This window comes from Cinclus cinclus, chromosome 16 (assembly GCF_963662255.1).
Source record: "Cinclus cinclus chromosome 16, bCinCin1.1, whole genome shotgun sequence".
In the NCBI taxonomy this organism is placed as follows: Eukaryota; Metazoa; Chordata; class Aves; order Passeriformes; family Cinclidae; genus Cinclus; species Cinclus cinclus.
Window position 1 is genome coordinate 11,698,843 of NC_085061.1, and position 13,297 is coordinate 11,712,139.

The 13,297-nt window shown below is 61.9% G+C and overlaps 1 protein-coding gene across 3 annotated transcripts in view; it reads right to left on the bottom strand.

Annotated features, from left to right (window-relative positions):
* Positions 1-9,620: 9,620 nt before the first annotated feature.
* The window catches only part of RAB11FIP3 (RAB11 family interacting protein 3), a 72,836-nt gene continuing 69,159 nt past the window's right edge, over positions 9,621-13,297 (bottom strand). For all 3 annotated transcript variants that reach the window (XM_062503618.1, XM_062503617.1, XM_062503619.1), the window contains 4 exons: positions 12,040-12,177; positions 10,951-11,106; positions 10,431-10,571; positions 9,621-9,734 (listed from right to left, as the gene is read on the bottom strand). In XM_062503618.1, the coding sequence (XP_062359602.1) occupies positions 9,621-9,734; positions 10,431-10,571; positions 10,951-11,106; positions 12,040-12,177 (549 nt within the window). The remainder of the gene's footprint in view (positions 9,735-10,430; positions 10,572-10,950; positions 11,107-12,039; positions 12,178-13,297) is intronic.

Sequence of the window (13,297 nt, forward strand, 5' to 3'; positions counted from 1 at the left end):
GCTCTCGCCATGCTTGGGGACGAGCCCGGGCTTGGCAGCGCCCACCCTGGCACGGCGGGAGCCGAGGGCACGGCCGTGCCGGGGAGCCGGGCTCCGCTCCCCGCGGCACACGCCGAGCACGCCTCGGCACACCTTGGCCCCCCACGCCACCTCCCGCGCCCCACGGGAAGGGAGGAACAGGATCCAGCCCCGTGCCAAGCAAGGAGGGATGAGAGGGGAAGAAAGAGCTGGACGCGGGACAAGATCGCGGCGATATGCGGCACGCGCGGGGCCCGGCGCGATGGGCTCATGAGTCCCGACCTGTCTCCCCGCGCCGGGAAAAACGATTAGAGCCGGGGCGGAGCGGGCAGCTCGCCAGGCACCGCGGGGAAGGGCGGGCCAGGAGCGCTGCCAGCTCCGCGCTCGGCTCCGCGCCTTCAGCCCCTCCGCAGCCAACGCGCCCCGCGGCCCCCGGCGCGGGGGAGCAGCGAGCTGGCGGGGCTGCTGTCCCCAGAATCACTGTCACTCCACACTCCTCCCGGCATCAGCCCATGCGGGGTTTTGGCAACGCTGCGCCCACCGCGGGGGCCCCGATGGAGAGAGGGGACAGGGACAAGAACAAGTCCTACCGTGCTCTGGCGTCACCGCTGCCCCTCTGCCGTCCGCAGCCTCGCTGGGAGCCGTTGCCACCACGCAGGGTCCCCGCGGTCCCATCAGCCCGGCGCTGGAGGGGGTCCCCAGGGCCGGGACCAGCACCAGACCCCCGAGGAAGGCAGGCTGGGAGCTCACTTGCACCGTCCGCGGCTGCGACACCAGCCTGAAGGTGGCGGCTTGGGGGGCTGGCATTGGTGGCAGCCCCTCGGGCCTCCCGTCAGCCGGGGCTGCCTCCCCCTGTCCCTGTCCCTGTCCCTGTCCCTGTCCCCAGGGCTGAGGAGGGGGCCGGCGGGACGGGATGGGGCTGGCGCTGAGGGTGACCATCCGGGACACCATGCAGGGGGCCATGTCCCACCCCCCCGGCCCCTTGGGGAGCGGGGGCAGCCCCGGGGCTGTCTCTGTGCCATCGGATGGGGGCAGGGAGGAGGAGGAGGATGAGGAGGAAGGCTGGTGGGTGCGAGGCTGGGGTGCAGAGCTTTGGGTGCCCCACAGCGTCGCCACGCCCGGTTCCTCGGCGATGTGCAGGTCCAGCGCTGGCAGAGAGCCGTGGCCGGCGGCGGCCCCGCGGAGGGGATGATCCAGCTCTGCTGGGAAGACACTGCCATGGGACGGGACCTTCTTCAAGCCAGGGCTGGCGGCCGCGGGGCTGCCCGGTGGCTGGGGAGGCCCAGTGGGCGCGGGGCTCTCCAGGCTGGAGGATGAGCTGCGCTGGCTCTCCCCATCACTGCCCGGCCCCGTGGCAAAGGCCTGGCGGGTCTGGAAGGAGGCGGCGCGGGCGATGCCGGTGCCATTGGCTTGGCCGGTGGCCACGCCGGTGCCGAGCCGGGTCCGCAGCACGGGGCTGGGCACCGGGCTGGGGCCGGAGATGCTGCCCAAGCGGGGCGGGTGGCTGGGCTGCAGTGGTTGGTGGCTCTCGCCGGTGCCTGGGGACAGCGGGCAACCGGGTGCCTCATCCCCATCTTCTGCCTCGAATGACTTCTTGAGCGCTGTGGACACAGAGAGACATGGTGGCATGAGAGCGGTACCCGACGGCACGCGTCCCCTCGCCAGCCCCATGTGTGTCCCGCCGTCACGTGAGGTGCCCCCTTCTTCTGAGCCCGTCCCACCAAGGACCCCAGCCTGGCGCCAGCTCCTCCCCGGCCCTGCGGCGCTGTCCCCACAGGTTTTATCATTGTTCCCCGCTTTATCCGGCCGGTGCCGCCGGCTCCCCTCGCAGCACACTGCCCGCTTTATTCCCCCTGAAAGGGATCCGGCCGAGTAACCGGATCCCCGCCTGACCCTCTCCCCCTGCATCCATCCAGGCGGCCGGCGGGAAGGATTCCTGCCCTTTCCCGGGCCTTAACCCTGGAGCCCACTGGCGGCAGGCGGGCCAGCGCTATCCCCACGCTCAGGGACTGTCACAGCCCGTTCTGGTGGCTGCTGCTGCGCCTCCCACGCGGCCCCACAGCAGCCACGAGCCCACGGCACAGCCCTGGGTGCCAACGTGCCCCCACACAGACCCCTGGGCTCCCCAAGGGCATCGTCCCGCTGCAAAGCTCCTGCCGGCACCACCTCCAGTGCTTGGCAGAGGATGCGGGGACCGTGTGTCACACATGGTGGGACCCCCGTGAAGCCCCCGCGGTGCAGCCGCCCCCTCCCTTCCCACAGCCCCCGCAGGAGGCTCCCCAGGAGCTGCGCTCCTGCTGGCGCTGCCCGAGGGGCTCTGCACGGTTCGCGGCCCCGGGGAGAGCACAGCGGGCCCAGGTTCCCCCCGGAGCTTCCCTCGCTCTCGCTGCCAAGCGCCGAGAGGCTGCGTCCCCCCGGGGTGCTCCGTGGGGGCGGCCCCCGCAGCTTCAGCACCTCGGCATTTGTGCCAGCCTGTACCGTCACCCACCGTCACCACCCAACCCGTCCTCACCCTCCTCTTCCTCAGCCACGGTGCCGGGGGCAGCGAGGTGCTGAGGGTCCCGTCCTCGGCCCCTCCCCTGGTGCCCCTGTGCTCGGGGCAGGGCAGGGGTCAGAGGCCGGGCTGTGGGTGCTGCCAATCACACCTCTCCCCAGGGCAGGTAATTTTGCGGCCGGTCCAGCCCTGCCCCACCGGCCGTCACAGGGGTCACAGGGCTGGAGACCCCCTCCCTACATCCATGTCTCCGCTTTGTTACCGCCCAAAATGCCTCCTTTTACCCCAAACCTGCCTCTGGCCCCTGACTCAGCCTTATCCAGGATCCAGATGGTGTCCGGAGTGATGGGCAAGGGGGAGTAACGAGGGAATGCAGGGCAAGGTGGGGGTGGCAGGAGCTTGGAGGGTGGCAGAGGGTGAAGGGGAGAGTGGGGGGCAGGAGATTCAGGACGGACTGGGGGGGTGGGGGGAACGGCAGGGGGTCAAGGTGGGGTGTCAGGAGGTGAAGGGGGAGATGTCGAGATGGAGTGGCAGGAGATTTAGAGGGGTGGCAGGGTGCTCGGGGGATGGTGGGAAGTAAAGGAGTGGCGGCAGGAGGTTCAGCCGGGAGGGGATGGCGAGGGATGCGGGGCTTTGGCGAGGGTTGGAGGGTGTCAGCCGGCAGCGGCGGGGTTAAGGTGCCCGGGGTAGGTGCACACATTCCTCCCCGGCGAGGGCAGCAGCAGCCCCGGGGTCAGGTTTCGCCTCCCGCCCCCGGCCGGGCCCCGGCCCCCCCCCCCCCCCCCGCAGCCCCCGGCCCGCGGCTGAGAGCGCGCACACGCGGGGAGCGCGCACAGGGACACCGCGAGCACGGGGGGCTCCCCCACACCTTCCCCCGCTTCCTGCAGCCTTGGTAGTTCCCCCTTGCCCACCCCACAGCCGCGCCCCCCGAGAGCCCCCTGCATCCCTCCGGACTGGGGGTCCTGTGTCCCCACGATGTGCAGCCCCCGGGGGCATCACCCCCCCGCCCCCAATACCCGCCCCCGCAGGGAAGGCAGACCCCTACGACGCTGAGACCCCGGGGAACCACCCAGGCCCCCCAAGTTGCCCAGCTCAGCATCCCCCCCAAAACCAAGCCCCCTTGATGCTCAGCCCACCCCAAGACCCCCAGCGCAGTTCAGCAAAACCCCCGGACCGAAACCCAATGGCCGGTCCTCCCCCCACTTTGGGGTGCACCCAGCCCCTCCAAAAAGCCCGGCCAGCAGCATGACCCCCAAAATCAGCCTCCGGGCGGGGGGGAGTGCAGCCCCCCCACGATGCTCAGCCCTTGGGGCACTCCCCGCAGCAGCGTTCCTCTCTCCGGGGAACACCCCCCGTTCCTCCCACGACACCCGGCCCCGAGGGGGGGTTCCCCGCGGAGGGGCCCCGCGGGCCCGGCCGCACCTTCGAAGTCGGAGAGGATCCCGTCCAGGTGGTCCTTGACCGAGAGCCGGGCCATGGCGGGGCGGGGGGGGCCGGGGCTGCCGCCCACCCGGGACCCCCGCATGCGGAGGGGGCAGCGCCGGGGGAGCGCAGCGGAGCCCACCGAGCCCCGGGACGGGACGGGCCGGCGCCGGCTGCCCTCGGCGGGAGGGGAAGGAGGAGGGGACCGGCCGGGGGAGGGGAGGGGAAGGGGAGGGGAGGGGGAGGTCCTGTCTGCGCCCCCGCCCCGGCCCGAGACACCCCCCCCCCCCCCCCCCCCCCCCCCCCCCCCCCCTCCCGGGCCGGCCCCCGCAGCTCCGCCGCGCCCGCCCCATCCTGCGGCACTGGGCTGCTGCAGCCCCTGACTGGGGGTGCCAGGCAGGCTGGGGGTCCCAGAGAGAGAGAGTGAGGGGGGAGTTCCTGGCCAGGCTGGAGGGCTCCCGGGAAGGCTGGGGGGCCTCGGCGGGCTGGGAGATACCGGGTGGGCTGGAGGTCCCGGAGAAGCGGGGAGGAAGCCTGGCCAGGCTGGGGGGTCCCAGGCAGGCTGGGGTGCCCTGCCAGGCTGCAGTGGCAGGGGGTTTCAAGCAGGCTGTCCTCCCCAAGTTGTGCATCACCCAGGAATTTCCAGCTTGGAACAAGAGGAGGAAAATGGCCTGGAATAGGCAGGGCTGCTTGTCGCTGTCTCCCGGCTGGGTGTGGGGGTCTTTGCTGGGGTGTCACCACCCTCCGGTGTGTCCCTGCCAGGGCTTGTGTTCCATGCTGGAGTGCCTGCAGCATCCCTGGGGACTGCGCTCCGCGGAGCATCCCGGGTGCTCTGCCCACGGCAAGTCCCGCAGGATGGCACCGGCAGCACCCCGGCGTGAGGGCTGCACCGGGGCTGCCCTCCCTAGCCCAGGGTTAGGGCCCTCGTCCCTCCCAGCCCGGCTGCCAAGGGTTAACTCCATCCCAGCCCCGGCCCGGGATCGGGAGCAGATGGGAAGGAGCTGGAAATCCCTTTTCCACACAAGGTCCTCCTGCAGCAGAGCTCTGCCCTCAGCAGCCCCACGTGCGGGCTGGAGCACACTCCTGCCACGGATGGGGCAGAGGGGCATGGCCATGGGAGTCCTGCTGGATCCAGCCCTGCTGTGGAGCCACAGGGTATGGACCAGGGCACAGGGTACCTGACTGTGGTGGCTTTGGTCGTGGCCAAGCTTCTGGGGCATTCAGAAGTGCCCACTGGCTCACAGAACCACAGGATTATTGTGGTTGGAAAAGTATTCTCAGATCATCAAGTCCAGCTGTCGCTCAGCACTGCCAAGGCCACCACTGACCCATGTCCCCAAGTGCCACATCCACATCTTTAAACCCCTCCAAGGGGTCAGGTGTGGTGGTGACTCCATCACTGTCCTGGGCAGCTTTTCTGTGAAGAAATTTTGCTAATATTGAACCTGAACCTCCCCGATGCAACTTGAGGCTATTTCCTCTCCTCCTGTCCCTGTTCCCTGGGAGCAGAGCCTGATCCCCCTGGCTGTCACCTCCTGTCAGGGAGTTGTGCAGAGCCAGAAGGTTCCCCCTGAGCCTCCTTTTCTCCAGGCTGAGCCCCTTTCCCAGCTCCCTCAGCTGTTCCTGGTGCTCCAGCCCCTTCCCAGCTCTGTTGCCTTCCCTGGACACGCTCCAGCCCCTCAGTGTCCTTCCTTGTCATGAGTGGCCTAGACCTGACTCCAGGATTCGAGGATTGTCCCAGTGCTCAGCCCCCTGAGCTGGGTGGAAATGCTGGAGCTGAGCTCGGCTGGGACCAGCTCTGGAGCTGTTCTGAAGGAACTTCAGAACTTTAGGGTTGTTCTGGAGCAGTTTTGAAAAGGCTGGAGAGGTTTTAAGCCATTCAGATCCCTTTTTAGAGGAGGCATAGAAGAGCTGGAGTGCTTTGGAGCAGCTCTGATTAACTTTTTGTGAGTTTTTGAGAAGCTTGGAATAGTTTTAGGGTTGCTTGTGTCCCTCTGATGTCGTTCAGAGGGGGTTTAGGGTGGTTTCAAACTGAGTTTAGAGATGTTATTAAAAAAGTTTTAACCCTGTTGAGAGGCACATGAGGAAGGTCCAGAGGGGTTTCAAGGGCCTTTTGGAGGCTGTTGGGGCACTCGAGGAGTTTCACAGCTGCATGGAGGAGGCTTGGAGAGCTTCAGAGCTGCCACAAGACCTTTTCCATGATTCGTTTTCAGCTGTTTCAAGGAGTTTCAGGAGAGTTTAGAGGGCTTCAAGTGCTACTTCGAGGCAGTTTGAGCATCTTGGTGCCTTTCAGGGCTGGTTGGAGGAGCATGAGAGCTGTTTGAGCAGTTCAAGTGGTTCAGTAATGGCCAGAGCTCTTCCAGAGCCCGAGCTGCTCAAAGGTGATTTACAGCCCTTTGAAGCAACCCAGGACCACAGAAATACCCCAGAGCTATTTACTTACCTCATTTCTAGAGCAGTTTCGAGAGGTTGGAGGTCGAGATTTCAGAGGAATTTTTAAAAGGATGTTTTAGAGGTATTTAGGAAAATCTTTGGTGCACTCTGGAGCTGCTGGGAGAGAGTAGAGCAGTTGGGAATGCTGCAGAGGTGATTTACAGATGCTCAGGGATGCTTTGGAGGTGCTCAGGGATGCTTAGGACAGCTCAGGGATGGTTTAGAGCAGTTCAGGGACAGTTTAGAAAATGTCAAGGATGTTTTGGGGGAGCTCTGGCATGTTTTTGGGCAGCTCTGGGACGTTTTATGCAGGTCAGGAATGTTTAGAGCATGTTGGGGACATTATGGACCACGTCAGGGATGTTTTGGGGCAGCTCTGGGGACGTTTCGGAGCCCCACTGCTGCTCTGGAACAATCCGGGGGGTTTCAGAGCGCTCAGGGTGTGTCAGAGCCTTGCCCCAATTCTTTGCTGCAGCTCCAGGGCTGCTCGGAGCAGTTCAGAGGAACAGTCTGGAGCCATCCGGAGGCACGGCAGGAGCTGGGAGAGGATCTTGCACGTTCAGAGCCTTTGGGGCAGCTTAAAAGGGGCGGGGAGGGGTGGAGGAGGCTTAGAGGGGTGGGGAGCAGCTTAGCAGGGAGGTGAAGGCGTTTAAGGGATTTTTGGAGCAGTTCAGAACAGCCGAGGGCTCCGAGGGGGCTTCTCCTGGTGTAGAGGGAAGGGAAAGCTCCGTGTTCTCGCCTGGAGCAGACCCACGAGCCTCTGTCCCAGCCTGCCCCATCCCTGGGCAGCAGGATCAGCTCCGAGGGTCCCTCACCCCACCTGCATCCTCCAGGAAGGTGAAGGGGGAATTCCCCCATTCCCACCCACACAGCTTGGCTGGCTGGGGAGGTTTTGGCTCCTTCTGGAATCAGCAGGGTCCAGCCTCCCTCATCTTCATCTTCCTAAAATCAGGGCATTTCAGCCAGGTCCAGCCTCCCTCATCCTCATCCTCTCAAAGTCAGGGCACTCCTTGGTGCAGGAGCATTTCCACTCAATCCAGCCCCACTGGAGATCCAGCACTTGGATATTTGGGATGCTCCAGTCCACCTCTGTGGAAAAAAGTCTCCATCACCCTGGCAGGAATAGTAACAGCTTTTAATCCGACAAGAATTGATACATCAGTTAAGACAATACCATTTTTGCCTCTTTTTTTGGGGGAATTCCTTCACATACCGGTCGGGAAAGAGGAATATTTTCAGAACAGTCTTTGTTTTGTTTTTCTCTCTCCATAGGGACTTTAAAGCATGGTGAATGTGCAAGTCAGTGCTTTTTGTTTGCTTAAAACTTTTTTTTTTTTCCCCGGTGCTTATTTACAGTTACAGTACCTCTGTGAGAGCGACAGGAAAAAACAAACGATTGTTTGAGACCTGGGGATCCAGGATCCCAAGTCGAGAAAGGCAGATCTCCAATATTTATATATTTATACATATATATATATATGCTTTTGTGTATACACAGATACATTTCTCTCTTCTTTTAAAGTATTAAAAAAATGGATCACCCTTCATTCTATAAAAATACCTACTCTACAAGATAGAAAAATTTTCCCTCTCCAAGTATACACTGATTTACACCCAAAGCTTCTCTGGAAATGTACATAACGTGGCTTCTTCCCGCGGCCTCGGGGCAGGGAGGGAGGCAGGGAGGGGTGGGTGCCGGGGGGGGGGGGGGGGGGGGGCTGGGGGTCAGGAGCTGGTTTGGGGTTCACCCTGACCCTGCTGGCCCGCAGGGATGAGCACCCAGAGGTGAAGTGGCCGTGGCTCGGCCGTGTCCCCCAGGATAAGGTGGTGACAGTGGCCGTGTGTCCCCAGGCAGGGTCACCCCGAGGGCTGGAAGGGGCTTGAGGAGGAGCAGGCACCCCCTGGGATTGCTGTGGCTTCTGCTTTCAGGCTGTTCTGGCATTCCCAAAACCTGCCAAGCAGGAAGAGGAACCGCTGGCTGAAGCCGATCCCTGGGATTCCGCTGGCTGGCTGCTCCCAGGAGCCCGGAGGAGCAGGGGGGACAGTGGCCACTCCCGGGGTCACGCTGTGCCAGCAAGCCCAGAGCTGTCCGATGTAAACATGGCTTTTGTTTCCCAGGGAGCTGCCGCGGTGCTCTCCGGCTCCTCTCCCCACCGGCACGGAGATTCCCTCCCGGCCCAGCGGCAGGGACGAGGAACGAGCGTGGCTCCCGCAGCTCCTGCCCCAGCCCAGGCAGCAGGAGCAGGCTCTCCCTCCAGGACTGCAGCTATCACCAGCAGAGCCCTGCTCCGGCTGGGAACGACACAGGCCACTGTCCCCAGGCCAGGGACTTTGGGAGGTGAGGTGGGGAGCTCGGGTCTCTCCGCTGCAGCTCCCAAAGCGCTGCGTGTCCCACGCCGGGACAAGGAGAGGCAGCCAGGACCGGCCGTGAGGAGCTGCAGCCTTGCCCCGGTGCCAGACAGAGCCCGTGCGTTTGTCCCCAGCTGGGGACGAGTGACAGCTCCCCCCGGAGCCACCTCAGCAGCACAACCCGGCACAAGGAGGAGGGAGGAGGAGGGAACAGAGCCGGTATGCCGAGACGTGCCGACAGTACTGAGCCACAGACAGCAAAAAATAAATAAGGAGGCAGGTGACCAAGTGCACTCACGCCCTGTCCCCAACACCCCCGGGCTGCCCCTGCAGCCACCGAGGGCTCTGCACGCAGCCGGCCCCAGCAGGAGCACCGGGCAAGGATGGGCTGAGCCAGCTGGATGAGGACATTTGCATTAAGTTAATTACAAAAAACCCAAAACCCCAAAACAAAAGCAAACCCCAACCCTGTGCGAGTCCGGGAGGCGCTGCCCTCGTTCCCAGCTCTGCCCAGTGAGTGTGTCAGGGACACTTTGGCACAGCAGATGCTCGGGCTGGGCCGGGCAGCAGGGCAAAGTCAGCGCCGTCGCTTCCATCTCCTTCCCTCGGAGGAGCCCGGTGCCTGTTGGGACAGTCCCCAGCGCCACAGGTACTTCCTGCAGTGTCCCTTTCCTGAGCTCCTTCTCCAGGTTCCCTTTCACCCCTCCACAGCCAGGAGGGCTTCGAAGTAATGGAGTCAGACAACAAAGCCTGGCTGCTGGTTTTCCTTTTCCCTGGTCCGTGGCTCAGTCGCCCCCCGATCTGAGGCTTCCTTGTGCCTTCATCAAGTGCAAAGACGTCTGGAGTCCCTCTTCATCCTCTCAGAGCACCAAATCCACCCGATGAGAGCAGCTCCTGGCTGCCATTACTTGACCTCCAAGATGGAGGGGTTGGTCTCCATGATGGCCACGATGATCCTGTCGATGTAATCCTGCAGGCGGAAGTTGATCTCCTCTTGCTTCTGGATTGCTTCCATGAGCTGCAGCAGAGGGAGGAAAGGGAGGGAGAGGTCACTGCCCGACACTGCCCAGGGCTCCCCATGGCTCTGTGCATCCATGGCTGTCTCCCTGGTTCTTTGCTCTGCACTGGGATACTCCTGACCCTGTTTAAGTGGCCAGGGAAAAACTGGTTCTGCTCACTCCTATCCTTCCTCAAGCTCTCAGCCTGATGGGGAGAGCAGGGAGCATCACATCTCCACTGGATCCCCAAAATACCCAGGGGTCCTTCCCCACTTCCTGAGGTGTTAAAGGTTTAATTCCAGTGCTTGTACAGGCTCAGCCACCCGTGGTTGGTTCCCAGTGCTGGAGGAGATGGGATCTCCAGGGGGAATGTCCTGTCTCCCAGGGGTTTAAAGACAGCTCCAGACAGACAGACACAGCCCGTGGTAGCTGCTCTGTCCTGGAAGGGGAAGGCTGTCCCAGGGCAGGCAAAGCATAACTGCCAGAATCAACAAATGGGCAGGGAGTAGCTTCCCTGTTCCCAGGAGGGAAGGCTGGGTAAGTCCCGAGAGCTCTACAGATAACTGTGTGGGGATTTCTTTGCTCTTGCCAGCTTTAATGGGAATTTTGGGCATGGGCTGGGCCACACACAGGGCACATCAACTCCTCCTCAGGCTATGTCAGGCAGAGGCACCCAGGAAGGTGCAGTGTGAGCCACAGCTCCTCATGGCACGTACCTCATCTCTGGAGACAGAGCTGATCTCCGCTGCCAGGGACTCAGAGAAGGAGGCTGAGAACAGGTTCTTGGCTCCCTGGATGCTCAGGTTGATGATCTGCCCATTCAGCTCATCGTTCTGCTCCTTCAGGTTCCTGTTATCCTGTTCACACACACAAACCACGTGCTGCTGGAGCACCTAGTGCTCAAAGCTGATCCAGCCTGGCAAAGGCAGACAGGGGCTTTCATCCTAACACAGCTCACACAGTGCTGGGAACAGCACATGGGCTGCTGCTTCCATCTCAGCAGAGCCTGTAGAACCTCTGGAAGCACGAGATACACTGGGAAGATTCAGGGGACACAGAAGAGAAAAGGGCTCCTGCTGTCTCTGAGAAAGCACCAACCTCCCTCTCCCAGGACAGGAGAACAAGACAGCACTGTGCTCCTGGATCCACTCCATCCCTTGGGAGAGAGCCCCTGGACCCTGCTGGTTCTCCCTTGGTGTCAGAGGATCGTTTCCCTGCTAGCCCAGCGCTCCTTACCTGCTTGAGCTGCTTGATCTCCTGCTCCAGCTCTGTCTCCCGTGTCCTGCTGTTGTATTCCTGCAGTCCCATGCTGCTGCTCCGGCCCCTGCGCTGTTCCGCCTCCAGCTTGAAGAGCTGCAGGTGCTCCAGCTGCTTCCTGAGGTCCTCGATGAGCTGCAGAGCAAGGCAAGGGGACAGCTGAGTGCCACAGGCCCAGCAGCACCCTCTGGATGTGGCTGCTGTGGGAGCAGCTCCGTGGATTGCTGCAGCAGGATTGTTGGCCAGAGCAGTGGCTGCCCTGTCCCTGAAGTGTCCAAGGCCAGGTTGGATGGAGCTTGGAGCAACCTGGGACAGCGGAAGGTGTCCCTGCCCATGGCAGGAGGTGAAATGAGATGGGCTTTGAGGTGCCTCCCAACCCAAACCATTCCATGATTGAATTCCTTTCTGGGGGGCACTTGGTTTCTTCTTCCTCCCTCACACCTCCACCAAACAGGAGCTTGGTAGCTTCTAAAATATATGAGCACAGCCCTGGAAGGACCTTATTGGAGGGCCAAAGATGCTGGGTTTGGGTCTGCAGCAGCACAGACCCCACAGCAATGTGGGTCCCTCTCCAGCCAGCTCCCTCCAGCTGCAGGGTTGGGTCCCCTCCTCACCCCAGAGACCTCGGTGACACCACAGTGACAACTGATTCCACTTCTGAGCCCAAAGCTCCTTTCCTGCCACCACAGCCAGCCCTGCTTGGGCCTGCAGCTGCAGTCACCAGGCACAGATGATGGGAGAACTGGGAGGTGTGATCCTGCTCCCAAGCACTCAGCTCTCACCCCCCAGCCTCACCCCCTCTGCTCCCTCTGCCTGCTGGTTCCATGTGCCTCTGCCACTGCTCCTTCCAGGCAGGAAGGGAAGGGGCCAGGGCAGCACAGCCCCCTTGGAGGGACAATGCTGGATGAATTTCAGAGAAGTGACTGAGGTGCTGCAGCTCAGCTGCTAAGCCCCTTTCCTCTGCCCAGGCAGCACCCACAGCTCCAGCCACCCATTCCTGGAGAGGCTGCCAAGGCCAGATTCCCACATTTAGGGGACAAGGCTGTGGCAGTCCCAGACTTCACTCACCTCCTGTGTTGACTCCTTCTCCTTCTGGAACTGGTGCCTCTCCTGACTCAGCTTGTCCCCCATCTTCCTCTTTTTCTCCTGCTCCTCTGTGAGCTGCACAGTGAGGTCCTCGATCTCATCCAGCAGCTTCTGCTTCTCCTGCAAGGACAGGAGGAGCCGCAGTGAGAGGTTGGGCGTGGCTCAGCAGGGAATGCTCCTGTCCTGATGCACGTGGAGGCTCTGCCTGCTGGGATCTCATCTGCTCAGGGTGCCAGGGCTGGGGCTTTGGCAGCACTGAGCGAGGCAGGATGGCTCCAGAGTAAATCCACATGAATATCCACATTTTTGTCGTTTTCTGGGAAGCATGATGCTGGCGTGGGATGGGCTGTGAGGGACTGGGGCCAGCACGGGGGCTCCAGGCCAAGGAGAGACATTAAATCATAAAGCTCCTTATGCATGGATTTCAGAAAAGTCCTGAATCTGAGATCTTTACCTCCCTCTTGGTTTCAGACATAAAAGGTTTTAATTGAGGGCTGATCCAAGAAGGAATAGACCAGTTCAAGCTGGGATGTAGAACACACAGCCCAGCTCTGTTCCCTTCTCCTCCCCAGAGGCTTGGCTGAGTGTTTGGGATGCAGGTGAAGATGCCAACAGTCCCAAGAGCAGCACCTTCTGCTTGTGACCAGCTCACCCCCTCCCTGGGCTCACAGCTTCCAGTCCCATGGGAAAGGCTCTGGCTTTCTTTCTCCAGAAATGCCACAAGATCCCTCCAGTGCTGGTGATGGATGGCCCATGGCACGCAGAGCTGAGGAGCAGCACCATGGGTGAGCTCCAGATGCTGGCTCAGGGGTCTCCTGCTCCATGGAGCAGTGCCAAAGGCACCACACCAGCAGGAAAGGCAACAAGGACAACAAAATCTTGATTTTTTGGCATTGGACAGGAGAGCAGCTCATCAGCCTGGCTGGGCAGGGAGGGGCAGTGACTACACCTCTTGCTCCTCCTTCATCCCATTCACTGTGGAGGAAAGGAGAACGACTCTGCATGGATCAAAACCAACTTCCCATGGCTGAAACACACCATAGCAGGGAATTTATCCTCAGAACCACTGGGGTTTTACTGCCCCAAGCCTCAGCTGTGCTCACAAGGTCCTGGCACATGAAGACCACATCAGGAGGGATGGAGCTACAGTGCTCTCCCATGGGATTAAACACAGAAAAAATGCCTCAGGCCCTTCAGGTGGGTGAGGAGGTTTGATTTCAGTTCAGTTTTAACCTTAATT